Here is a 27,066-nt window from a genome sequence, read left to right as displayed (position 1 = left end):
TGCGTGCATTGGGTGCGTGCTCTGGGTGCGTGCTCTGGGTGCGTGCATTGGGTGCGTGCTCTGGGTGCGTGCATTGGGTGAGTGCATTGGGTGCGTGCTCTGGGTGCGTGCATTGGGTGAGTGCATTGGGTGCTTGCATTGGGTGCGTGCTCTGGGTGCGTGCATTGGGTGAGTGCATTGGGTGCGTGCATTGGGTGAGTGCATTGGGTGCTTGCATTGGGTGAGTGTATCAAGTGTCGTGCATTGGGTGCGTGCTCTGGGTGCGTGCATTGGGTGAGTGCATTGGGTGCGTGCATTGGGTGAGTGTATCAAGTGTCGTGCATTGGGTGCGTGCATTGGGTGCGTGCATTGGGTGTCGTGCATTGGGTGCGTGCTCTGGGTGCGTGCATTGGGTGCGTGCTCTGGGTGCGTGCATTGGGTGAGTGTATCAAGTGTCGTGCATTGGGTGCGTGCATTGGGTGTCGTGCATTGGGTGTCGTGCATTGGGTGTCGTGCATTGGGTGCATGCATTGGGTGTCGTGCATCGGGTGAGTGCTCTGGGTGTCGTGCATTGGGTGTCGTGCATCGGGTGAGTGCATTGGGTGTCGTGCATCGGGTGAGTGCATTGGGTGTCGTGCATCGGGTGCGTGCATTGGGAACACACAAAATCGGTTTAATTCCCAACCATCTTAAAGGCACCAAACGTTTTCGCATGCACCCAACATATGGTTGCCATGGCATCACGCGGTTCGGTGTAGAACAAGTTTACAAACAGGTTGGAGATCAATGGCTTCCTCACGCATCTGCAAAGGAGCAGCTCGAAAACACGCGGACTTTGTAAAATGTGAACCAAGACTTACCCTGGGTGCACATTGATGCGGTGCGGTGTTTGCAGCTTTTTCTGTGTGAATTCTGCACCGCATCCGAATCTCACCCCGTTCATGCGAACCGCTGCGGGTGTGTATGTTAACAACACCCCAAAATTGGTACAATCCAGGGAATATCTGATTGCCTCTCGGGGGATCAGGAAGGAATTTTTCCCCTGCAGGAGCACATTGGATGGTGCTTTGCTGGGTGATTTGCCTTCCTCTGGATCAACTGTGGGTGTCGGATTATAACTTTTGTTGTTTTATTTTAATAGTTGAACTGGATGGACTTTTGTCTTTTTTCAGCCAGACTAACTATGTAACTTTAGGAAGGTTTACCAGAGTTTATTATAGGACCATAACCTCAGGGACAGAGGGGCTAGGGCTCCAGATACCCCAAAACAACCAGAAATTCAGACTCTACTTACGTAACTATCCGCACGTAATGTAGACGTTTGGGACTTCCATGATGTCTTCAGGCAAAAGTACTTACAGGGAGCCTTCTAAAAACATTGTCTTTTCGGAGATGAATCGGAATATTTTGGTAAATCTCATGACAATTTCCTGGATTTCTGAGTTTCTGGATTCTGACAGATGGAAGGTCAGAGTAGCATAATGGTGCCATGGAGTCGGGGAGTTATATTATACAATCTATATTATTATACAATCTATATTATTATACAATATTTATTATTATTATTATTATATTGAGGGATTCTGTTATTCAATAAAACCAGCCGCCTGTAAACCGTCTTCCACCTGTAGCCCAACGGCTGTCTTTTATTGGCTTCACTACAAAATCTTCCTATGAATTCCCCGGGAATGGCGGCATTGCTGCTCCATGAGGCTCGCAGTCACTTCAACTGGAAATAATGGCTTTCTCCAAACAATGGCGCCCCCCCCCCCCCCCCCATTTGAAATGACAAATAAAAATAAATTACTTATAAGGATCACATCAGTTCCTTTACATGAAGTAGGACTGTGGTCTTCACGTTATTTCTGTGTGGTGATTGGTCTCAGCGGGGGTGTGGAGACCGCGTTCACATTCCTGTACAGCAGACTCAATGGGTGGTGCAGATGTTTCCTTATGTCATACCCGCTGTACAGACTTATTGTACCGGCCAATAAGCTCAGAGCACATAGAAGACCATTAGGGAAAATGCCATCCGCTGGGAGCTCTCTTCATGTTCCTAGTAGTTCCTGTCCTTCCTGGCCATTTCATACCATGGATTCTGGAGAGGAGACAGAAGATCAGAACATTCCTCCAACAATATATACCATGTACAAAAAAATCTCCAATGACAACAAAATAACAACCCCTTCCCCCCCATAGAGGTTCTAAAGGAGATGCTAAAGGGTCAATATCCTCAAAAGGGACATTTTAGTGATGATATTTTGTCTGAGGGGCTCCTGTGGTGGACATATCCTCTTCTGGTGGACTAAGGTGTCCAAAGTGGACTTGTGCTACTGCAGAAATGTATTCTCTCAAACCCACTACAGCCTATATGGTCACTATGATAGTGGGCCCAGCATTGGTAGAAGATATCGGCTCCTGGATTACATAGAAGAGGTTCTAAAGGAGATGCTAAAGGGTCAATATCCTCAAAAGGGACACTTTAGTGATGAGATTTTGTCTGAGGGGCTCCTGTGGTGGACATATCCTCTTCTGGTGGACTCAGGTGTCCAAAGTGGACTTGTGCTACTGCAGAAATGTATTCTCTCAAACCCACTACAGCCTATATGATCACTATGAGATCTATGGTAGTGGGCTTGGTAGAAGATATTGGCTCCTGGATCACATAGAAGAGGTTCTAAAGGAGATGCTAAAGGGTCAATATCCTCAAAAGGGACACTTTAGTGGTGATATTTTGTCTGAGGGACTCCTGTGGTGCACATATTGTCTTCTGGTGGACTAAGGTGTCCAAAGTGGACTTGTGTTACTGCAGAAATGTATTCTCCCAATACAGCTTATATGGTCGCTATGAGATCTATGATAGTGGGTACAGGATTGGTAGAAGATATTGGCTCCTGGATCACATAGAAGAGGTTCTAAAGGAGATGCTAAAGGGTCGATATTCTCAAAAGGGACACTTTAGTGGTGAGATTCTGTCAGAGGGGCTCTCATGGTGGACATATCCCCTTCTGGTGGACTAAGGAGTTCAAAGTGGACACTAGAAAAGTCCTGGATCCTTTCTTGGATACACAGAATATAACCGGATATAACATTTATAGGGAAAGTTGATCCAGGGAATATCCGATTGCCTCTCGGGGGATCAGGAAGGAATTTTTTTCCCCTGCAGAAGCAGATTAGATCGTGCTTTGCTGGGTTTTTTGCCTTCCTTTGGATCAACAGTGGGTGTAGGATTATATTTTTTTTTTTTGGTTGAACTGGACGGACATTTGTCTTTCTCAGCCAGACTAACTATGTAACTATGCCTCCCAAATGGACAGCAGCCTATGTGGTCACTATGAGATCTACAATGGTGGGCCCAGGATTGGGAGAAGATACCATCTCCAGGGTCACATAGCAGTGTTTCTAAAGGGACAACAGCCTTAAAATGCATACTTTAGTGGTGCAATTCTGTGTGAGGGGCTCCCATGGTGGACATATCCCCTTCTGGTGGACTAAGGTATCCAAAGTGGACACCAGAAATGTGTGTCCCAAACAGACTACAGTCTATATGGTTGCTATGAGATCTACAATGATGGGCCCAGGATTGGTAGAAGACATTGGTTCATGGGTCACACAGAAGAACAAAGGAGTGTTTGAAGTCACTTTGTGAAAATATTTTTACATTTTCTCCTTGACGATTCCCCATCTGATGTCCATTAGCACACTCGCTCTCTCGTACTTACCTCATCGTAATCCCGTTTTGGTATGGAGCGATTGTACTGCTCCTCATTATTGTCATACATATTGGAGGCTCGGTTCACCTGGCCCATGTCGGACCTCACTTGGACTTTGGGGAACAAACTCCCGGGAGCTGGACTGCTTCTTTCTGGCTTGTCATCGTCGATCAGTTCTGCTCGCTCGCCACTCTTACTTTTACTGGACCTGCAGTGCACAGGGCAAAAAATATATTGGGGTCACCTTCGTATGGACCATGAAAAGATTTATGATGGACAAGGGTTGCAAGAAAACTCTCACTTGGCTTCACACTTTAATTTTTACATCATTGTTGAATTTTGTGTTGAAGGTGCGGAGGATATTCTGGGTTGAGCGATCAGTGGTGGTCAGAGTATGGGAAAGCCCACATGCTGGGCAAGGCATGGACACAGAAAATGGTGGAGATGGTGGTAGGAGGTTCAAGCCTGTAGAAGGACCCCTGAGAGACTGCTGAGTAGGCAGTAGTCAGGTCCAGATTCCCCACCAAACTGCCCCTCACGCCGGACACAAAGAGCAAAGCTGAACATCACCCACAAAGTCCTTCAAGCATTTCACCCGGGTGGAGTCTGTCATCGCTCAGAGGTCCGGCCGGGGGTTACTCCACCATTATTTTTACCCAGGATACAAGGTATAGTTCATGAAAGAGAACTACTGGCTCGTGTCTATGTTTTAGTCACTGGGGGTCTCTGGGGGGCTCAGACTATTGGGCAGGAGCTGAGAGCACCCAACCACCTGCAATCTGCCAATGAAACCCATAGATACAACACTGGGTGACCAGTACAGCCCCCTCTGCTGGGATCACAAAGAACAATGTCCTGTTTTATTGGTCATAATTGGAACCGATGTTGTGACAATGTGCAAAGAATGTCCCCGTGGTCAACTTAAAGAGGTTCTAAACGTTCCTTTTTTTTTTCAAATTCTTCTTTTCTCAGGTTTCTTTTGATGCTCCTGGCTCCTCCTCACTGTACAGTGCCCCCACGAGATGCTGCTTCCCATAGGGGAACTTGTGTGTGCTTGCTCCTGAACCCAGCTGTCTGCATTCATTGACACAGACAGTGGGATTCAGCCCCGCCTCTGTTCCCTCGTCAACTGTGTTTGATTGACAGCCTTGGGAGCCAATGGCTGCCCCAGCAAAGCCCGTGAGACCCGGAACTAAAGGGAGAGAAGATGTGCAAAGCGCTGGATCAAATGAGGACTCAGGTATGTATGGGGGGGGGGGGATGCTGATACATAAACATTTTTTACAACACGGAATGCACCATTTTAAACAATTGCGGGTAAAAAACTCACAAATTTCTTACTTTCAGTATTTTTCCTTTCCATCGATTATTTTATATTTCCTTCTGAACATGCTAGAAGAGCGGACTACTTTGGGAAGAGTCTCCTAGACCCCTCCCTCCTTGTATGTCACAGTCCCCTCCTCTTCTGGGGGTTTCTAATTACTGTCTGTGCTGGCCCAGCTCCTCTGTACCTCCCTAATCTCCCTACATAACCCTTTCTGCAGCAGCCAGGGGAGGAGAGAAGGGAAGTCCTATCCAGACTGACCGGGGCGTACAGGTAATAATATGAATACAATACTTTGGTTGTCGCTGATTTCTGCTGAGGGGAAATATTAACATTTCAGTTCTTGTCATAGCTGCACTGCTCACCTCACTGACACCCCAATAACGGCCCCCAGCAGGGCGAGCACAGCGGCCCCGAGAACAGCCCCAACGATGACCAGGATCAGCAGGTAGTCTGTGGAGAGAAGGAGTCATTGATTATATAATGATATGATGGGGGAGGGGGAGGGGGGGTAATCTCTCCAGTATACAGGGGCCCTTCCAGGCTGTCATTTGGGGGGCTGCAGACATTTGGTGGAGATTGGAAAATGGGGGGGCTGAAGACATCCAGGAGAGGACTGGAGAAGAGGAGCTGCAGGCATCCGGGGGGGGGGACTGGATAAGGGGGGACTGAAGACATCCAGGGGAGGACTGGAGAAGGGGGGACTGAAGACATCCAGGGGAGGACTGGAGAAGGGGGGACTGAAGACATCCAGGGGAGGACTGGAGAAGGGGGGACTGAAGACATCCAGGGGAGGACTGGAGAAGGGGGGACTGAAGACATCCAGGGGAGGACTGGAGAAGGGGGGACTGAAGACATCCAGGGGAGGACTGGAGAAGGGGGGACTGAAGACATCCAGGGGAGGACTGGAGAAGGGGGGACTGAAGACATCCAGGGGAGGACTGGAGAAGGGGGGCTGCAGGCATCCGGGGGGGGGGACTGGATAGGGGGAGCTGAAGACATTCAGGGGAGGACTTGAGAAAGGGGGTTCTACAGATATTTGGGGAAGGGCTGGGGTAGGGGGACTCCAGATCTCCTGGGGGGGTGGAACGAGATAAGGGGGGCTGTGGACACCCAGGAGAGGACTGGAGTAGGGGGACTTCAGACATGTGGTGGTGGGAGGACCAAAGAAAGGTTGTGGGGGGTAATTTCCCCTTTGGACATTGTGGTTCCTGCAGTGGATTGGGACGTGTTGGGTGTTGGAAGCGGCCAATAGAATCACAATGTGTGTGATGTCACAGCGCTGTCATGGCCGCCACCTATTTCCAGCATTCAGCTGATACTTACTGTCCTTACAGTCGTCTCCGGAATATCCAAAATCACATCTGGAAGGAAAGAGAATGGAGACATCAGACAAGGGACAGGATTGGCCAATAACATTCAATCACATGGTCACCCCTGGAAACAAGTGTCAGCGACCACAGAAATGTCCTCAGAGAAACAAGGTGGAGCCCCCAGTGGTGGATTCTGGAGTGGCTCCTGTCCAGGGTTGGGTGTCTACAATACCAGAACCAGCAGCGCCATCATTATGGGGCATCATATGGCATCCACAGTCCATCGTAGTACAGGGGGGGACAGGTAGGGGCCCTTCATCTCCTTACTTAAACTGATCCCCCCGAAGGGCCCTTTCACACGTCCGTGTTCCTCCAATGATTGGCTGAAACATGTTATCCTGAATTACACATGCCAACCGAATGACACCCTGAGGCAGATGATTGGTCCATTGCCATGCACTGGCAGACCAGACGGATCGAATGACCTGCCCCAACCAATGAAGACGCAAGGTTGATATTGCACCCCCGATGACCGCACACGTGTGACTCCGGCCAATAAGGAGAGACTAAACACAAGCCCCTCCCCCTGCCTGGTCCTCCCATCTTCTCAGTCTTGTGGAGCTATGTATACTGACAAGTCTTCTGCATCCGACACTTCCTGGTGTGTCATATCCGGGGCCAGACTATCATGCACCCTAGGCAAGACCAGCTACTTGCCCCCCTCCCAAAAAAAACTAACTGTAGTTCTACTTCACCCCGCTGAGCACACATCATCGCCCCCAAATCCCGCCCCTTTTAGCACAACCCCTCCCAATCCCCCCTCCTAATACAAATCCCCCCCTCAATCCCCCCTCATAGTATAGATTCTCCCGTCCCCCCTCTTAGCAAACATTTCTCCCAACCCCCCTCCTAGCACAGATTCTCCCCAATGCCAACTCCTAGTACAAATTCCCCCCCAATCCCTCCTCCAAACATTCCCCCAAAATCCTCGCTCCTAGCACAACTCCCCCGCATCCCCTCTCCTAGTACAGATACCCCCCAATATCCCCTCCTAGTACAAATCCCCCCACCTAACACAACTCCCCCCTAATCCTCCCTCTCAGCACAAATCTCCCCCCAATCCCTCCTCCCAACCTCCCTCCCCCAATCCTCGCTCCTAGCACAACTGCAACCCCCCATACCCCCTCCTAGTACAAATTCCCCCCCCCAATCCCTCCACCCCCCCATCCCTCACTCCTAACACGACTTCCCCCCCCCATCCCCTCTCCTAGCACAGATTCTACCCAATCCCCCCTCTTAGTACAAATCCCCCCTCCAAACACAACTCCCCCATAATCCTCCCTCCTAGCAAACCGTCACCTTACCCGCCGTCTTCCAGCAACTTTAGGGGCCCGTTCACACCTAGCAGCCTATTGTTCCTCCTCCCAGGGGGTGTCAAGGTGTCAGTTAGCGGTTGTCGGGGGTCTCCCAGCTCCCCAGTATCCTCAGGTAGGTGACGTTTGTCCCCCTGGTGATTGGTGCTCAGGGGGTCACTTACTTTGTACATTGGTTGTCCTTGGATTTATAGCCCGGCAGGCAGACACACTGGGGGAGGTTGTTGTCCCCTCCTTGCTTGCACTGGCGCCCAGCAGATGACGTGCAGTCAGGAGCGCATTCTGCAACAAATGAATGAGGACAATGAGTCCTGCGGCATGACGTCACAGCGACAGGCGGCTACATCGTGGTGTTATACGGCTGGGGTGGGTGGGGGGGGGTGATGAGCAAATTGATTAGTGATTGGCTGGAACAATTTCCAGTGAATGACAATTCAGTTAGTGAATTCCGATCATCTGATGAATTATTCTCCAAAAATTAGATGGCTGGAAAATTGCAATTCAGTAGACACCCCATTAACAAGGTCCAGGGTCCCCATAAATCAGACACCCCCATTAACAAGGTCCAGGATCCCCAGAAATCAGACACCCTCATTAACAAGGTCCAGGGTCCCCATAAACCAGACATCCCCATTGACAAGGTCTAGGATCCCCATAAACCAGACACATACATTAACAAGGTCCAAGATCCCCAGAAACCAGACATCCCCATTAACAAGGTCCAGGATCCCCAGAAACCAGACATCCCCATTAACAAGGTCCAGGATCCCCAAAAATCAGACATCCCCATTAACAAGGTACAGGATCCCCATAAACCAGACATCCCCATTAACAAGGTCCACGATCCCCAGAAGTAAGACACCCCCATTAACAAGGTCCAGGATCCCCATAAACCAGACACCCCCATTAACAAGGTTCAGGATCCCCAGAATTCAGACACCCCTATCTACATGGTTAATGATTCCCAGAAATCAGAGATCCCCATCAACATGGTCCAGGATCCCCAGAAATCAGATATCCCCATTAACAATGTCCAGGATCCCCAGAAATCAGACATCCCCATTAACAAGGTCCAGGATCCCCAGAAACCAGACATCCCCATTAACAAGGTCCAGGATCCCCAGAAACCAGACACCACCATTAACAAGGTCCAGGATCCCCAGAAACCAGACACCACCATTAACAAGGTCCAGGATCCCCAGAAACCAGACACCACCATTAACAAGGTCCAGGATCCCCAGAAATCAGACATTCCCATTAAAGTGTTACTGAACCCCCCACAGTACAATCAGTCTGTAGATGCAGTAAAGCGTGCTGGTTATACTCACTGTGAAACCTAAGGGGTTAATCCTCCGCACTGTGTAAAAAGGCTGTTTGATCCTGTTTTTTTTTTCTTGGGAGAGTGCATGTGATCAGCACAAGGCCAATCAGCACTGTCCAGAAAGAGGGTCAGGACTTTATCCAGTGCTCTGCTGGACACTGATAGAAGTCACAAGACTGCTCTATACTGCTGATGGGAAAAGGGATTTAGCAGTTTATTTACTAAAATAATTGCATTTCCATGTTCTGTGTACTGTGGGAGACCAGATATAGGGAATGCGGGGTCCGGGGAGAGCGGATATAGTGAATGCGGGGTCCGGGGAGAGGGGATATAGGGAATGTGGGGTCCGGGGAGAGCGGATATAGGGAATGTGGGGTCCGGGGAGAGCGGATATAGTGAATGCGGGGTCCGGGGAGAGCGGATATAGTGAATGCGGGGTCCGGGGAGAGCGGATATAGTGAGTGCGGGGTCCGGGGAGAGCGGATATAGTGAGTGCGGGGTCCGGGGAGAGCGGATATAGTGAGTGCGGGGTCCGGGGAGAGCGGATATAGTGAGTGCGGGGTCCGGGGAGAGCGGATATAGTGAATGCGGGGTCAGGGGAGATGGGATATAGTGAATGCGGGGTCCGGGGAGAGTGGATATAGTGAATGCGGGGTCCGGGGAGAGCGGATATAGTGAATGCGGGGTCCGGGGAGAGCGGATATAGTGAATGCGGGGTCCGGGGAGAGCGGATATAGTGAATGCGGGGTCCGGGGAGAGCGGATATAGTGAATGCGGGGTCCGGGGAGAGCGGATATAGTGAATGCGGGGTCCGGGGAGAGCGGATATAGTGAATGCGGGGTCCGGGGAGAGCGGATATAGTGAATGCGGGGTCCGGGGAGAGCGGATATAGTGAATGCGGGGTCCGGGGAGAGCGGATATAGTGAATGCGGGGTCCGGGGAGAGCGGATATAGTGAATGCGGGGTCCGGGGAGAGCGGATATAGTGAATGCGGGGTCCGGGGAGAGCGGATATAGTGAATGCGGGGTCCGGGGAGAGCGGATATAGTGAATGCGGGGTCCGGGGAGAGCGGATATAGTGAATGCGGGGTCTGGGGTTTAGTAACACTTTAGGATGGTCCAGGATCCCCAGAAATCAGACACCCCCATTAGCACAATCCAGGATCCCCAGAAATCAGACACCCCCATTAGCACAATCCAGGATCCCCAGAAATCAGACACCCCCATTAGCACAATCCAGGATCCCCAGACACTGTGTATGGGGCACCCCCTTGTGCTGGTTTTGTATCATTACATGTGACTTACCTCTGCAGGTGGTGACTGTCAGCTGGGAGGAGTACAGCCCGCCATTACATGTACATACAGCACTTTGTCCGGAACTGTCGGCTGTACATGTCGTGGTTGTACCGTCACAGTACACTCCAGACGTGCAGATGGTTTGATCTGGGGAAGAGGAGAAGAATCGGTAGATTGTTCCATGATGAGCTCTGTGCCGTCTACATTATGGAGGATGATATTCTGGGTGATCACGGCTGGGAACTTGCTGGATTTCACCGGAGTACCGTAATTTACATCACATTTACATCGCCAGAATTTCATGGGGATGGTGGAGGCCAAGTGTAGGGATCGGGGTGATCATTGGGGGGGAACAGGATGACACCCCTCTATTAAGGTGGCCCCAACCTCGGCCCCCATGACCCCAACAAGGGTATCATTGTGCTCATTGTTTTATCGACGTTCATAAAGCTGGGACCAACGTGTTTCGGGGGATTATAACCTCCCTTCTTCAGGATATTGTATGGTGTCAGTAAAAGCGCTGGCTACTGTATGGTGTCAGTAAAAGCGCTGGCTACTGTATGGTGTCAGTAAAAGCGCTGGCTACTGTATGGTGTCAGTAAAAGCGCTGGCTACTGTATGGTGTCAGTAAAAGCGCTGGCTATTGTATGGTGTCAGTAAAAGCGCTGGCTACTGGTGTCAGTAAAAGCGCTGGCTACTGTATGGTGTCAGTAAAAGCGCTGGCTACTGTATGGTGTCAGTAAAAGCGCTGGCTACTGTATGGTGTCAGTAAAAGCGCTGGCTACTGTATGGTGTCAGTAAAAGCGCTGGCTACTGGTGTCAGTAAAAGCGCTGGCTACTGTATGGTGTCAGTAAAAGCGCTGGCTACTGTATGGTGTCAGTAAAAGCGCTGGCTATTGTTGTATGGTGTCAGTAAAAGCGCTGGCTATTGTTGTATGGTGTCAGTAAAAGCGCTGGCTATTGTTGTATGGTGTCAGTAAAAGTGCTGGCTATTGTTGTATGGTGTCAGTAAAAGCGCTGGCTATTGTATGGTGTCAGTAAAAGCGCTGGCTATTGTATGGTGTCAGTAAAAGCGCTGGCTATTGTATGGTGTCAGTAAAAGCGCTGGCTATTGTATGGTGTCAGTAAAAGCGCTGGCTATTGTATGGTGTCAGTAAAAGCGCTGGTATTGTTTATGAACTTTGATATACCAATAAACACAATTTATTCCTTTGGTGTTTCAGACGATTTTAGGCGTTTTCTTCGCTCCTCACCGATCTCCACAACTTTCCCGGGTCTGAGGGACCCTCCACTGATCACCGACGGGGTCCAGCACTACCTCCCCCTCACATGGCACACATGTCTGACACTCACCGGCATACGCTGCAAAACTATCGATTGTCTTAACGTAGTCAATTATGGTCTGATCTACTGTAGCCTTGTCTGTGGTGCCCGGGCCAAAAATGTGTGACACCTTGACGTCCACTGGGCTGGTGTTTCGAGCATTTTTTGTAGTACTCTGACTGGAAAACAGAATAAAAATGTCAGAGATATGTGGATGGTGTCAGAGGTATTTGGATGGTGTCAGAGGTATTTGGATGGTGTCAGAGGTATGGGGATGGTGTCAGAGGTATGGGGATGGTGTCAGAGGTATGGGGATGGTGTCAGAGGTATGGGGATGGTGTCAGAGGTATGGGGATGGTGTCAGAGGTATGGGGATGGTGTCAGAGGTATGGGGATGGTGTCTGAGGTATGGGGATGGTGTCTGAGGTATGGGGATGGTGTCAGAGATATGTGGATGGTGTCGGGGATATGTGGATGGTGTCATGGATGTGTGGATGGTGTCGGGGATATATGGATGGTGTCAGGGATGCATGGATGGTGTCATGGATGCATGGATGGTGTCATGGATGCATGGATGGTGTCATGGATGCATGGATGGTGTCATGGATGCATGGATGGTGTCATGGATGCATGGATGGTGTCATGGATGCATGGATGGTGTCATGGATGCATGGATGGTGTCATGGATGTATGGATGGTGTCAGGGATGCATGGATGGTGTCAGGGATGCATGGATGGTGTCAGGGATGCATGGATGGTGTCATGGATGTATGGATGGTGTCATGGATGCATGGATGGTGTCAGGGATGCATGGATGGTGTCAGGGATGCATGGATGGTGTCATGGATGCATGGATGGTGTCATGGATGTATGGATGGTGTCATGGATGCATGGATGGTGTCATGGATGCATGGATGGTGTCATGGATGTATGGATGGTGTCATGGATGCATGGATGGTGTCAGGGATGTATGGATGGTGTCAGCTCACAATATAAAGGTGACAAACTGGAAAGAATTCCATATAAACTAACTCCTCCGACCTGCAGGGTGATCCCAGCGCCGGCCACACACGGGACAATCTGCAGACACGTTCAGCCAACTTCAGATGGTAAGTTGGCTGAACAGACCAGGACATGCAACCTCCCACCAACATATTCTGGATCAATGAAGACTTCTCTCTGGGGATCTCAGGCTGGTGTAGATGTGTATGAGAAGCAAAACTCCATCGTCATCCTCATTCATCTCCTCTCTCAGTAATGGCTGTCATAGCTATCCTCACCATCGGAATTTCCTGGACTCTGAGTCAGTGAAAGAACAGCCCGTGTGTTCCCTGGTTCAAGCTCCACCCTCTGTCTGAGCACACTGAAGCTCCACCCACATACCTGACAGCATGAGAGGGAGGTTGCACAGCACAGAGCCAGATAATGAGACTACAGCTCCCCCAGCAGCACTGTGAAAACCCTGCTGAGCCTTACTGCAGGTGATATGAAACTCGGATTAAAGTCAGTTGGGAGGGCGTCATGGCCGCCGCAGTGAGGGGGGAGGGGGTGGTCCTGGAGCTTGTTGCCCTCTGCCAGTCCCCCTGGATGTGCCTCTGAGGACCCCAGACTGTCAGGTCTCCAGAAACTGCCCTATGCCCCCCATTGCCCAGCCATCCCCCTGCCTGCACCCTCTGCCCCCCATTGCCCAGCCATCCCCCTGCCTGCACCCTCTGCCCCCCATTGCCCAGCCACCCCCCTGCCTGCACCCTCTGCCCCCCATTACCTCCCATTGTTCAGCCACCTCCCCCTCCGCCTGCCCCCATTGCCCCCCATTGCCCAGCCACCCCCCTGCCTGCACCCTCTGCCCCCCATTGCCCAGCCACCCCCCTGCCTGCACCCTCTGCCCCCCATTGCCCAGCCACCCCCTGCCTGCACCCTCTGCCTCCCATTACCTCCCATTGTTCAGCCACCTCCCCCTCCGCCTGCCCCCATTGCCCCCCATTGCCCAGCCACCCCCCTGCCTGCACCCTCTGCCCCCCATTGCCCAGCCACCCCCCTGCCTGCACCCTCTGCCCCCCATTGCCCAGCCACCCCCCTGCCTGCACCCTTTGCCCCCCATTGCCCAGCCACCCCCCTGCCTGCACCCTCTGCCCCCCATTGCCCAGCCAACCCCCTGCCTGCACCCTCTGCCCCCCATTGCCCAGCCACCCCCCTGCCTGCACCCTCTGCCCCCCATTGCCCAGCCACCCCCCTGCCTGCACCCTCTGCTCTTCTCTGCTCCCAGTTTGTGTCCAGGGTGCCCCCAGCGCTCTTCTCCCTCTCTCTGGATCCAGCATACGCCTGCCCTGGGCCCCGCCTCCGCAGACCATCCTGGACAAGCCCTCCGTCGCCCAGACCACCCCCCCCAAGGAACGTCGGGTGTAATCAGTGTGAGTTCTTGAACCCCTTTGCTGGGCCCTATTGTTACTCCATGGACTGTGTGTCTGGGCCATATTGCTGCCCTATGGACTATTTCCCTGTGCTGTCCCATATTTACACTCCCTCACGTCGGGTTCTGTGTGATTTGCCCCCATGTGCCCCCTCTCTCGCTCTCTTCAAATTCTGGAACCTTTTGTCAACCTCACCTCCCCCCCCCCCCCCGATCACCCCCCCCAGTACTCTAGTACCCCTCTATCCAGGCAATGGCTCTCCATCCGGTCCTCTATGAGCCTCTATGGTCCTCTCTCTATGGTCTGTCCTGTACAGATCAGAGGACTGAGGGGAAGACCTCACTCACCTCATTTCCAGGACTGTGGTGCTCAGGTAGTCCGGAAAGTTCTCAAAACATTTCTTAAACTGGAGAGGAAACAAAAAGATTTCAGTATAAAGAGCGGAGAGCCGGAACTGCACTGCAGGGTGACAATATACAGAGAGTCCGGGACCATACTACACCGAGGTACCGGCACAGTCCGGGACCATAGAACACCGGGGTACCGGCACAGTCCGGGACCATAGAACACCGGGGTACCGGCACAGTCCGGGACCATAGAACACCGGGGTACCGGCACAGTCCGGGACCATACTACACCGAGGTACCGGCACAGTCCGGGACCATAGAACACCGGGGTACCGGCACAGTCCGGGACCATAGAACACCGGGGTACCGGCACAGCCCGGGACCATAGAACACCGGGGTACCGGCACAGCCCGGGACCATAGAACACCGGGGTACCGGCACAGCCCGGGACCATAGAACACCGGGGTACCGGCACAGCCCGGGACCATAGAACACCGGGGTACCGGCACAGCCCGGGACCATAGAACACCGGGGAACCGGCACAGCCCGGGGTCACAGTACACCGGGGTGTCGGCACAGTCCGGGGTCACAGTACACCGGGGTCCCTGCACAGTCCGGGGTCACAGTACACCGGGGTCCCGACACAGTCCGGGGTCACAATACACCGGGGTACCGGCACAATCCAGGACCATAGTACACCGGGGTACGGGCACAGTCCGGGGTCACAGCACACAAGGGTACGGGCACAGTCCGGGGTCACAGCACACCGGGGTCCCGGCACAGTCCGGGGTCACAGTACACCGGGGTCCCGGCACAGTCCGGGGTCACAGTACACCGGGGTCCCGGCACAGTCCGGGGTCACAGTACACCGGGGTCCCGGCACAGTCCGGGGTCACAGTACACCGGGGTCCCGGCACAGTCCGGGGTCACAGCACACCAGGGTACCGGCACAGTCCGGGACCATAGTACACCGGGGTACCGGCACAATCCAGGACCATAGTACACCGGGGTGCCGGCACGGTCCGGGGTCACAGTACACCGGGGTACCGGCACAGTCCGGGACCATAGTACACCGGGGTGCCGGCACGGTCCGGGGTCACAGTACACCGGGGTACGGGCACAGTCCGGGGTCACAGCACACAAGGGTACGGGCACAGTCCGGGGTCATAGCACACCGGGGTACCGGCACAATCCAGGACCATAGTACACCGGGGTACCGGCACAATCCAGGACCATAGTACACCGGGGTACCGGCACAATCCAGGACCATAGTACACCGGGGTACCGGCACAATCCAGGACCATAGTACACCGGGGTGTAATATAATACTCACATTGCTGATCACATCCCTGTAGATGGCGGTGTATTCGGCTGATGCCGGGTCTGGACTGAACTCCTTGCCGGTAATTCTCAGCAAACCATAGAAAGTGTCACCTGAAACCAGAACCAGAACCAGAACCACAAGTCAGCTTCTCTGTTATAGGAGAAATCATCTCTATGGAGATTATTCACCCCCTGAGCAGAGATGTGATGCTGAGGAGAGATGGAGACATGAGGTATGAGGGCCCCGCAATGGAGAGGTATGAGGGCCCCGCAATGGAGAGGTATGAGGGCCCAACAATGGAGAGGTATGAGGACCCCGCCATGTAGAGGTATGAGGACCCCGCCATGTAGAGGTATGAGGACCCCGCCATGTAGAGGTATGAGGACCCCGCCATGGAGAGGTATGAGGACCCCGCCATGGAGAGGTATGAGGACCCCACCATGGAGAGGTATGAGGACCCCGCAATGTAGAGGTATGAGGACCCCGCCATGGAGAGGTATGAGGACCCCGCAATGGAGAGGTATGAGGACCCCGCCATGTAGAGGTATGAGGACCCCGCCATGTAGAGGTATGAGGGCCCCACCATGTAGAGGTATGAGGGCCCCACCATGTAGAGGTATGAGGACCCCGCAATGTAGAGGTATGAGGGCCCTGCAATGTGAAGATATGAGGACCCCATACATACAGAGAGGGGTGTCGTGCTCCTAGAATTACCCCGGGGTATGTTATGGGCTCCGCCCTGCACTGCATGTAGATGCATTCTCAGCAGAGTCCTTCTTTAGGTCAGTGGCCCCTCCCCCCATAATGCAATGTCCAATCAGCTGACAATGTGAACGATCCGATCGATCTCTCCGATAATTCGATGATCTCACCTGGATGACACGACGAGTTGCTGAAAGAGAAGCCCGGCGAGCAGCGGCAGACGAAGTCATTGGAGAGCTGAATACACGGAACCGTCCCACAGGGATTGGGATTGGATGAGCACGTCGTGGGATCTGAGGACAGACAACAGGAGCGGATCAATACAATGTAACATACAGACCTAGAAACAATGTATCCACTGCACACCGAGCTATGTATCCACACTGCACACCGAGCTATGTATCCACACTGCACACCGAACAATGTATCCACACTGCACACCGAACAATGTATCCACACTGCACACCGAGCTATGTATCCACACTGCACACCGAGCTATGTATCCACACTGCACACCGAACAATGTATCCACACTGCACACCGAGCTATGTATCCACACTGCACACCGAACAATGTATCCACACTGCACACCTAACAATGTATATACACTGCACACCTAACAATGTATATACACTGTACACCTAACAATGTATCCACACTGCACACCTAACAATGTATATACACTGCACACCTAACAATGTATCCACGTTGCACACCGAGCTATGTATCCACACTGCACACCTAACAATGTATATACACTGCACACCTAACAATGTATCCACGTTGCACACCGAGCTATGTATCCACACTGCACACCTAACAATGTATATACACTGCACACCTAACAATGTATCCACGTTGCACACCGAGCTATGTATCCACACTGCACACCTAACAATGTATATACACTGCACACCTAACAATGTATCCACCACTGCACACCGAGCTATGTATCCACACTGCACACCTAACAATGTATATACACTGCACACCTAACAATGTATATACACTGTACACCTAACAATGTATCCACACTGCACACCTAACAATGTATATACACTGTACACCTAACAATGTATCCACGCTGCACACCTAACAATGTATCCACGCTGCACGCCTAACAATGTATCCACGCTGCACGCCTAACAATGTATCCACGCTGCACACTGAACAATGTATCCACGCTGCACACCTAACATGCCGTGTTTCCTCAGTAATAACCCCCATCATTGGTGGTCAGTGGCTGCGCTCTTTACAACGTCCGTCCCCATTGGTGCTCGTCGGCGGTGCTACTCACCCCTTCATAATGCTGCATGAAGGAGTTAATGAAGACCACCAGTGGCCACTAATGAGCACGAGAGGCACTATTACCACCTCCACTGGCCAGTGATGCAGCAAACAGGGGTAATTATTAACTCGGCTACTGACCACTAATGCATAGATCCTGCGCCTAACCAACCTGGAAATGTATCACTCCCAGCCACCACCCCTACATGTGCACCCCGGACACTCCATGTGCACCCCGGACACTCCATGTGCACCCCCAACACTCCATGTGCACCCCCAACACTCCATGTGCACCCCGGACACTCCATGTGCACCCCGGACACTCCATGTGCTTAGTGTTAGTTAAGGTGCAAAAAATATACAATAAAAAAGTCATAAAAAAACATTTAAATAAAATCCCCCAATACTGGGTATAAATCCAACCATAAACATGAACAAAACTGCAACACCGAGTGGAACAATCGCATGGATGAATGTGAAAGGTAAGTACATTATAGTGCCCCAAGTATCGGGCCACTGGCCTTCCCACACACATGACCTTTAGTGGCCCCCCAGTCTTAGTCCGTAGGGTTCAATATTGAGTTGGCCCCGCCCTTTCCACGCACATGACCTTTAATGGCCCCCCAGTCTTAGTCCGTAGGGTTCAATATTGAGTTGGCCCCGCCCTTTGCAGCTATAACAGCTTCAACTCTTCTGGGAAGGCCGTCCACAAGGTTTAGGAGGGTGTCTATGGGAAGGTTGGACCATTCTTCCAGAAGCACATTTGTCAGGTCAGGCACTGATGTCGGGGGAGGAGGCCTGGCTCGCAGTCTCCGCTCTAATTCATCCCAAAGGTGTTCTATGGGGTTGAGGTCAGGACTCTGTGCAGGACAGTCAAGTTCCTCCACCCCAAACTGGCTCCTCCATGTCTTTATGGACCTTGCTTTGTGCACTGGGGGGCAGTCATGTTGGAACAGGAAGGGGCCATCCCCAAACTCCTCCCACAAAGTTGGGAGCATGAAATTGTCCAAAATTTCATCCCTTCCGGAACTAGGGGGCCAAGCCCAACCCCTGAACAACAATCCCCACACCATAATCCCCCCTCCACCAAACTTTACACTTGGCACAATGCAGTCAGGCAAGTACCGTTCTCCTGGCCACCGCCAAACCCAGACACGTCCATCAGATTGCCAGACAGAGAAGCATGATTGGTCATTCCAGAGAACACATCTCCATGCTCTAGAGTCCAGTGGCAGCGTGCTTTACACCACGGCATCCGACGCTTTGCATTGCACTTGGTGATGGAAGGCTTGGATGCAGCTGCTCGGCCATGGAAACCCATTCCATGAAGCTCTCTACGCACTGTTGTTGGGCTCATCTGAAGGCCACACCAAGTTTGGAGGTCTTTAGCTATTGACTCTGCAGACAGTTGGTGACTTCTGCGCACTGTGCGCTTCAGCATGCGCTGACCCCGCTCTGTCATGTGACGTGGCCTACCACTTGGTGGCTGAGTGGCTGTTGTTCCCAGTTGCTTCCACTTTGTTATAATCCCACTAACAGTTGAGCGTGGAATATTTAATAGCCAGGAAATGTCACGGATGGACTTATTGCCCAGGTGGCCACCTATCACGGGACCACGCTTGGAGTCACTGAGCTCCTGAGAGCGACCCATTCTTTCACCAATGTTTGTAGAAGCAGTCTGCATGTCTAGGGGCTTGATTGTATACACCTGTGTCCATGGAGGGGATTGGAACACCTGAATCACATGATATGGAGGGGATTGGAACACCTGAATCACATGATATGGAGGGGATTGGAACACCTGAATCACATGATATGGAGGGGATTGGAACACCTGAATTACATGATATGGAGGGGATTGGAACACCTGAATCACATGATATGGAGGGGATTGGAACACCTGAATCACATGATATGGAGGGGATTGGAACACCTGAATCACATGATATGGAGGGGATTGGAGCACCTGAGTCACATGATTGGGAGGGGATTGGAACACCTGAATCACATGATTTGGAGGGCGGGTACAATACTTGGGGCAATATCGTGTATTTTGGACGCACAGCATAAGTGCACTCCTGTACCAAGCAGTAGGTGGCGCTGGACTCCTTACAATCTACAAACACTACAACATTGTAGTGTATTTGTTACAATTGCAACTTTTTTGTGACGGTTTCACATATTATTTCTCTTTCTGTACCTCCGATAGATAATTGTGCCTGATTGGTTGATACAAATTTGTTTTTTTATGTACAAGAAAAACTACAAAATGTCATCTTTGCCAAAACTCATCCATTAACAAACGTTATAGAGATTATTCAACTCTGCTCCTAAAGTGGACCTGTCATTGAATCTCACACTCCAGGAGTCGATGGGTCGATAGGTTGATGGGTCATGAGCCAACATTGCTGCTCTGCCTGTCCTGTCTAGTAGACGGCTCCCCAATGTGACATTTCTTATTAAATACGCCTGTCATGGAGATTCGAATGGATTAAACCCATATGAGGGATGCAGAGTATAAAACCCCAATGAAGGCAATAAATGCCCCTAAAACATGTCAGATCATTAATTCAAAATAAAGCATCTTTGGATGAAAACCTTGCCGGCCCCTCCTGCTCGGAGCTGAGTGGTTGCTCTGGGGATGTTCTTGCTTTATTTATGATTACAAATATATATATATTCTTACAAATGCTGAGATAGAACAGCTCAGTGAGTCCTGGGTCACCTCTGGAGTTCAGTGAGTCCTGGGTCACCTCTGGAGCTCAGAGCCCTAAGTCACCTCTGAAGCGCAATGAGTCTTGGGTCATCTTCAGAGCTCAATGAGTCCTGAGCCACCTTTGGAGCTCGGTAGGTCCTGGGCCACCTCTGGAATTCATTGAGTCCTGGGCCACCTCTGGAACTCAATGAGTCCTGGGTCACCTCTGGAGTTCAATGAGTCCTGGGTCACCTCTGGAGTTCAATGAGTCCTGGGTCACCTCTGGAGTTCAATGAGTCCTGGGTCACCTCTGGAGTTCAATGAGTCCTGGGTCACCTCTGGAGTTCAATGAGTCCTGGGTCACCTCTGGAGTTCAATGAGTCCTGGGTCACCTCTGGAGTTCAATGAGTCCTGGGTCACCTCTGGAGTTCAATGAGCCCTGGGTCACCTCTGGATCTCAGTAAGTCCTGGGTCACCTCTGGCATTCAATGAGTCCCGGGTCACCTCTGGAGCTCAGTGAGTCCCGGGTCACCTCTGGAGCTCAGTGATTCCCGGGTCACCTCTGGAGCTCAGTGAGTCCCGGGTCACCTCTGGAGCTCAGTGAGTCCCGGGTCACCTCTGGAGCTCAGTGAGTCCCGGGTCACCTCTGGAGCTCAGTGAGTCCCGGGTCACCTCTGGAGCTCAGTGATTCCCGGGTCACCTCTGGAGCTCAGTGAGTCCCGGGTCACCTCTGGAGCTCAGTGAGTCCCGGGTCACCTTTGGAGTTCAATGAGTCCCGGGTCACCTCTGGAGCTCAGTAAGTCTTGGGTCACCTCTGGAGCTCAGTGAGTCCTGGGTCACCTCTGGAGCTCAGTGAGTCCTGGGTCACCTCTGGAGCTCAGTGAGTCCTGGGTCACCTCTGGAGCTCAGTGAGTCCTGTGTCACCTCTGGAGCTCAGTGATTCCTGGGTCACCTCTGGAGCTCAGTGATTCCTGGGTCACCTCTGGAGCTCAGTGATTCCTGGGTCACCTCTGGAGCTCAGTAAGTCCTGGGTCACCTCGAGAGCTCAGTCATCTCTACCTGGTAAAGAGAAATAAGCACAGCTCCAGTCTCATACTCACTGGCTGTTGTTGTGGTCACTGCTGCCTCTGTGATGTTTATCCTTGGTGTGGTGACATTTGGGATGCCGGTGGCTTCTGTAACGTTTGAGCTGCTTGACTCTTGAGTGCTGAGGCTGGTGGTGGCCTCTTCTGTTGTATTTCCACTTGAACCCGGAGGTGTGGTTACATTCTGGTCTGTAGGCGCATTGCTGGGTGTGATGGCGGTGTTTGCGTCAGGTGCAGTAGGCTTTGAGGTCTCCATAGTACCATCAGTGGGTGCAGGGTCAGTAGTGGTGGCTGGAACAAAAGATGAGAAATATTATTGGAAAATGACGTTTGTTCCTCTTATCCATGTGATCAGTCACTCTGCCCTATAGGCCGGCCCTGCTCAGCCTGCACTCCCCGGGAGTTTAGGAACTACATATCCCACCATCCCCCACATCAGAGGGACAGGGTGCTCTGGGATCAGTAGTCAAATATAGAGCTCTGCAATCACAAATGACTTCTTATTAACCACTTCCAGTCCGGACACTTCCCCCCCTTCCAGTCCGGACACTTCCCCCCCTTCCAGTCCAGACGCTTTCACCCCCTTCCAGTCCGGACACTTTCCCCCCCTTCCAGTCCGGACACTTTCCCCCCCTTCCAGTCCGGACACTTTCCCCCCCTTCCAGTCCGGACGCTTTCCCCCCCTTCCAGTCCGGACACTTCCCCCCCTTCCAGTCCGGACACTTTCACCCCCTTCCAGTCCGGACACTTTCACCCCCTTCCAGTCCGGACACTTTCACCCCCTTCCAGTCCGGACACTTTCCCCCCCTTCCAGTCCGAATGCTTTCCCCCCCTTCCAGTCCGGACACTTTCACCCCCTTCCAGTCCGAACGCTTCCCCCCCTTCCAGTCCGAATGCTTTCCCCCCCTTCCAGTCCGGACACTTTCACCCCCTTCCAGTCCGAACGCTTTCCCCCCCTTCCAGTCCGGACATTTTCACCCCCCCCCACTCCGGACACTTTCATCCCCTTCCAGTCCGGACACTTTCCCCCCCTTCCAGTCCGGACACTTTCCCCCACTTCCAGTCCGGACACTTTCCCCCCCTTCCAGTCCGGACAGTTTTTCCCCCCCTTTCAGTCCGGACACTTTCCCCCCTTCCAGTCCAGACACTTTCCCCCCTTCCAGTCCGGACACTTTCCCCCCCCCCCCTTCCAGTCCGGACACTTTCCCCCCCCCCCCTTCCAGTCCGGACACTTTCCCCCCCTTCCAGTCCGGACACTTTCCCCCCCCCCTTCCAGTCCGGACACTTTCACCCCCTTCCAGTCCGGACACTTTCCCCCCCCCCTTCCAGTCCGGACACTTTCACCCCCTTCCAGTCCGGACACTTTCCCCCCCTTCCAGTCCGGACGCTTTCACCCCCTTCCAGTCCGGACACTTTCCCCCCCTTCCAGTCCGGACGCTTTCCCCCCCCTTCCAGTCCGGACACTTTCCCCCCCTTCCAGTCCGGACGCTTTCCCCCCCTTCCAGTCCGGACGCTTTCCCCCCTTCCAGTCCGGACGCTTTCCCCCCCTTCCAGTCCGGACGCTTTCCCCCCCTTCCAGTCCGGACACTTTCCCCCCCTTCCAGTCCAGGCCTATTTCCAGCTTTCAGCGCTATCACACTTTGAATGACAATTGCGCGGTCATGCAACACTGTACCCATATGAATTTTTGCATTTTTTTGAGACAGATAGAACTTTATTTTGGTTGTATTTATTCACCGCTGGGAGTTTTCTTTATTTTATATTCTTTTTAAATATAAATGAAAAATTCCCAAAATTTAAAAAAAAAAGTATTTTTCTTATAAAATTTAGCAAATAAGTGATATTTCATCATAAATCTTGGCCAAGATCTATTCAGTCATCTTTTTAGTAAAAAAAAACAAAAAAAACAACCCAGATTAGTTTAAAACCAAATATAATTTTTTTTAAAAAACTTTTTACATTTTTATTTTATTTTTTACTATTTGTTTTTTTTTTTGTTTTTTTTACATACTGTCACCCTAGCAGTGTGGGGTCACCATGGTGACACTGCACTACTTTTGTGGGTGATGAAGATTTCTTTTTTTTTTTTTTACACTGATTACTTTTACACCCATTAAGGCTGTAAAAGTAATCATTTCTCCTCCTCTCCTTGCAGCCATTGAGAAATACTGTGTGAGCTGTGATTGGTCACAACTTGTCACATGGTACAAGGCTGTTGTGAATGGCCCTATACCACATGATCTCTGTGATCATTCACAGATTTCACACGTAGTAAGCAATGATGTCAGAAATAACATCTTGCTTACTACTCTGCATGTGATCACTAATTGGCCAATCAGTGATCACATGATCGGGAACTCATACAGAGGTCCTCTATGATGATCGGTGTTCTGCTGTGTCCGGAGGACACATTGGGCACTGGGGATCGCAGTGCTGCGCGCTCCCATGGAGCGCGCACAGTCCAAAATAGGTGGCGCCATTTATGAACACCAACCCGCCCCTGGACTGCCACCATCTGGCCGTTTATATACAGCAGCCGGACAGGAAGGGGTTAAAAATAAATAATAACTTTGTAAGACTCACACTTTGGCATCAAACGCCATAAACATCTCTTCCACCATCCAGACAAAGATCAGCATTTTCCTGATTATAACCCCCTGAGACCCAAGAATCAGAAACAACAAAAACTGTTTATTGGTTTTGGGGCTCAAAGTTATTTTTCCATTTTGTTGATCGTTTTTGTTTTTTTTGTTTATTTATGTATTTTATTTCATTCTGTCAACACTTGTAAATCGCTCCCGAATGGTCTCAGATTCTCCCTACAGAAGGCCCCCACGGAGCGCGCTCTGTGCCTGAGTAATCTATATCTACAGGAGATCCTGTCATTGATTCGTCATGTTCCCCGTCAGTGACTCCCCGCCATCTTGTGTTCCCGATCTCTACCTGCCGTTCTCTGCCTGGTGATCACAGAGGAACGCTTGATTGTTATATTATCACCAGATATTAGCATGAACACTACGTTGCAGATATGACTGAGATGGAGTATTCAACACCCGGGGGGGGGGAGGGGGCTCTACACAACAAAATGATCTTCAGTAATATTAATGAAATATATATGTATTATGTGAACAAACTGATTGTAGAGACACTTTACATTGACAGACACTAGAAAAGTGACCCCTTTATTCGTGGTCAGTGGGAAGAATGTCCCTTACATTGGAGGTCAGTGGGAAGAATGTCCCTTACATTGGGGGTCGGTGGGAAGAACGTCCCTTACATTGGGGGTCAGTGGGAAGAATGTCCCTTACATTGGGGATCAGTGGGAAGAATGTCCCTTACATTGGGGATCAGTGGGAAGAACGTCCCTTACATTGGGGGTCAGTGGGAAGAATGTCCCTTACATTGGTGGTCAGTGGGAAGAATGTCCCTTACATTGGTGATCAGTGGGAAGAATGTCCCTTACATTGGGGGTCAGTGGGAAGAACGTCCCTTACATTGGGGGTCAGTGGGAAGAATGTCCCTTACATTGGGGATCAGTGGGAAGAACGTCCCTTACATTGGGGGTCAGTGGGAAGAATGTCCCTTACATTGGGGATCAGTGGGAAGAACGTCCCTTACATTGGGGGTCAGTGGGAAGAATGTCCCTTACATTGGTGGTCAGTGGGAAGAATGTCCCTTACATTGGTGGTCAGTGGGAAGAATGTCCCTTACATTGGTGGTCGGTGGGAAGAACGTCCCTTACATTGGGGGTCAGTGGGAAGAATGTCCCTTACATTGGGAGTCAGTGGGAAGAACGTCCCTTACATTGGGGGTCAGTGGGAAGAACGTCCCTTACATTGGGGGTCAGTGGGAAGAATGTCCCTTACATTGGGGATCAGTGGGAAGAATGTCCCTTACATTGGTGATCAGTGGGAAGAATGTCCCTTACATTGGTGGTCAGTGGGAAGAATGTCCCTTACATTGGGGGTCGGTGGGAAGAATGTCCCTTACATTGGGGGTCGGTGGGAAGAATGTCCCTTACATTGGCTGTCAGTGGGAAGAATGCTCCCTTACATTGGGGGTCGGTGGGAAGAATGTCCCTTACATTGGGGGTCGGTTGGAAGAATGCTCCCTTACATTGGGGGTCGGTGGGAAGAATGTCCCTTACATTGGGGGTCGGTGGGAAGAATGTCCCTTACATTGGTGATCAGTGGGAAGAATGTCCCTTACATTGGGGGTCGGTGGGAAGAATGTCCCTTACATTGGGGGTCGGTGGGAAGAATGTCCCTTACATTGGTGATCAGTGGGAAGAATGTCCCTTACATTGGGGGTCAGTGGGAAGAATGTCCCTTACATTGGGGGTCGGTGGGAAGAATGTCCCTTACATTGGGGGTCGGTGGGAAGAATGTCCCTTACATTGGTGATCAGTGGGAAGAATGTCCCTTACATTGGGGGGTCAGTGGGAAGAATGTCCCTTACATTGGGGGTCGGTGGGAAGAATGTCCCTTACATTGGGGGTCGGTGGGAAGAATGTCCCTTACATTGGTGATCAGTGGGAAGAATGTCCCTTACATTGGGGGGTCAGTGGGAAGAACGTCCCTTACATTGGGGGTCAGTGGGAAGAATGTCCCTTACATTGGTGGTCAGTGGGAAGAATGTCCCTTACATTGGAGGTCAGTGGGAAGAATGTCCCTTACATTGGTGGTCAGTGGGAAGAATGTCCCTTACATTGGGGGTCGGTGGGAAGAATGTCCCTTACATTGGGGGTCGGTGGGAAGAATGTCCCTTACATTGGGGGTCGGTGGGAAGAATGTCCCTTACATTGGTGATCAGTGGGAAGAATGTCCCTTACATTGGGGGTCGGTGGGAAGAATGTCCCTTACATTGGGGGTCGGTGGGAAGAATGTCCCTTACATTGGGGGTCGGTGGGAAGAATGTCCCTTACATTGGGGATCGGTGGGAAGAATGTCCCTTACATTGGTGATCAGTGGGAAGAATGTCCCTTACATTGGGGGTCGGTGGGAAGAATGTCCCTTACATTGGGGGTCGGTGGGAAGAATGTCCCTTACATTGGGGATCGGTGGGAAGAATGTCCCTTACATTGGGGGTCAGTGGGAAGAATGCCCCTTACATTGGGGGTCAGTGGGAAGAATGTCCCTTACATTGGGGGTCGGTGGGAAGAATGTCCCTTACATTGGGGGTCGGTGGGAAGAATGTCCCTTACATTGGGGGTCAGTGGGAAGAATGCTCCCCTTACAGATACTGGGTAAAGTCATTGGTGAGTGGTATCCTATTCGAGAGGCAGAAATTACATGTAGCATCTCTAGTAACCTCTGGGGGAACTCCGGGTGAGAATGGTTCTTCTCCATATCCAGGCACTGTCCCTGTTCATGGCTGCGATGATAATAATGACCAGTTTGGTCCTAGCCCCATCATTCCCCTCCCCCCAATGTCCGGTAATAGATTTGGGAGGACCCATCTTACCTCCTACAGAAGCCAGTAAAAGTCCGCAGGTCACACAGATGTACAGAATCCCCCTCATGGCTCCTCTCTGACTCCTCACTGAGAAATGATTGGACTTCCTGGGATTTTCAT

General features: G+C 51.5%; 1 protein-coding gene across 1 annotated transcript; it reads right to left on the bottom strand.

Moving 5' to 3' along the window:
• Positions 1–1,589: 1,589 nt before the first annotated feature.
• Positions 1,590–27,066, bottom strand: LOC149428673 (mucin-13-like). The gene is given in 13 exon segments (XM_089667126.1): positions 1,590–2,077; positions 3,702–3,900; positions 5,382–5,469; positions 6,343–6,380; positions 7,867–7,984; positions 10,328–10,465; positions 11,672–11,820; positions 14,400–14,458; positions 15,733–15,833; positions 16,596–16,718; positions 21,508–21,783; positions 26,956–27,037; positions 27,040–27,066. Coding segments are annotated over 13 exon segments (1,440 nt in total). The 3' UTR covers positions 1,590–2,035.

This window comes from Staurois parvus, unplaced genomic scaffold (assembly GCF_062004578.1).
Source record: "Staurois parvus isolate SC_StPar_1 unplaced genomic scaffold, SC_StPar_1.0 ptg003047l, whole genome shotgun sequence".
Taxonomy (NCBI): Eukaryota; Metazoa; Chordata; class Amphibia; order Anura; family Ranidae; genus Staurois; species Staurois parvus.
The sequence above is the reverse complement of the archived record's forward strand: the minus strand, read 5'-3'. Positions and strand labels throughout refer to the sequence as shown.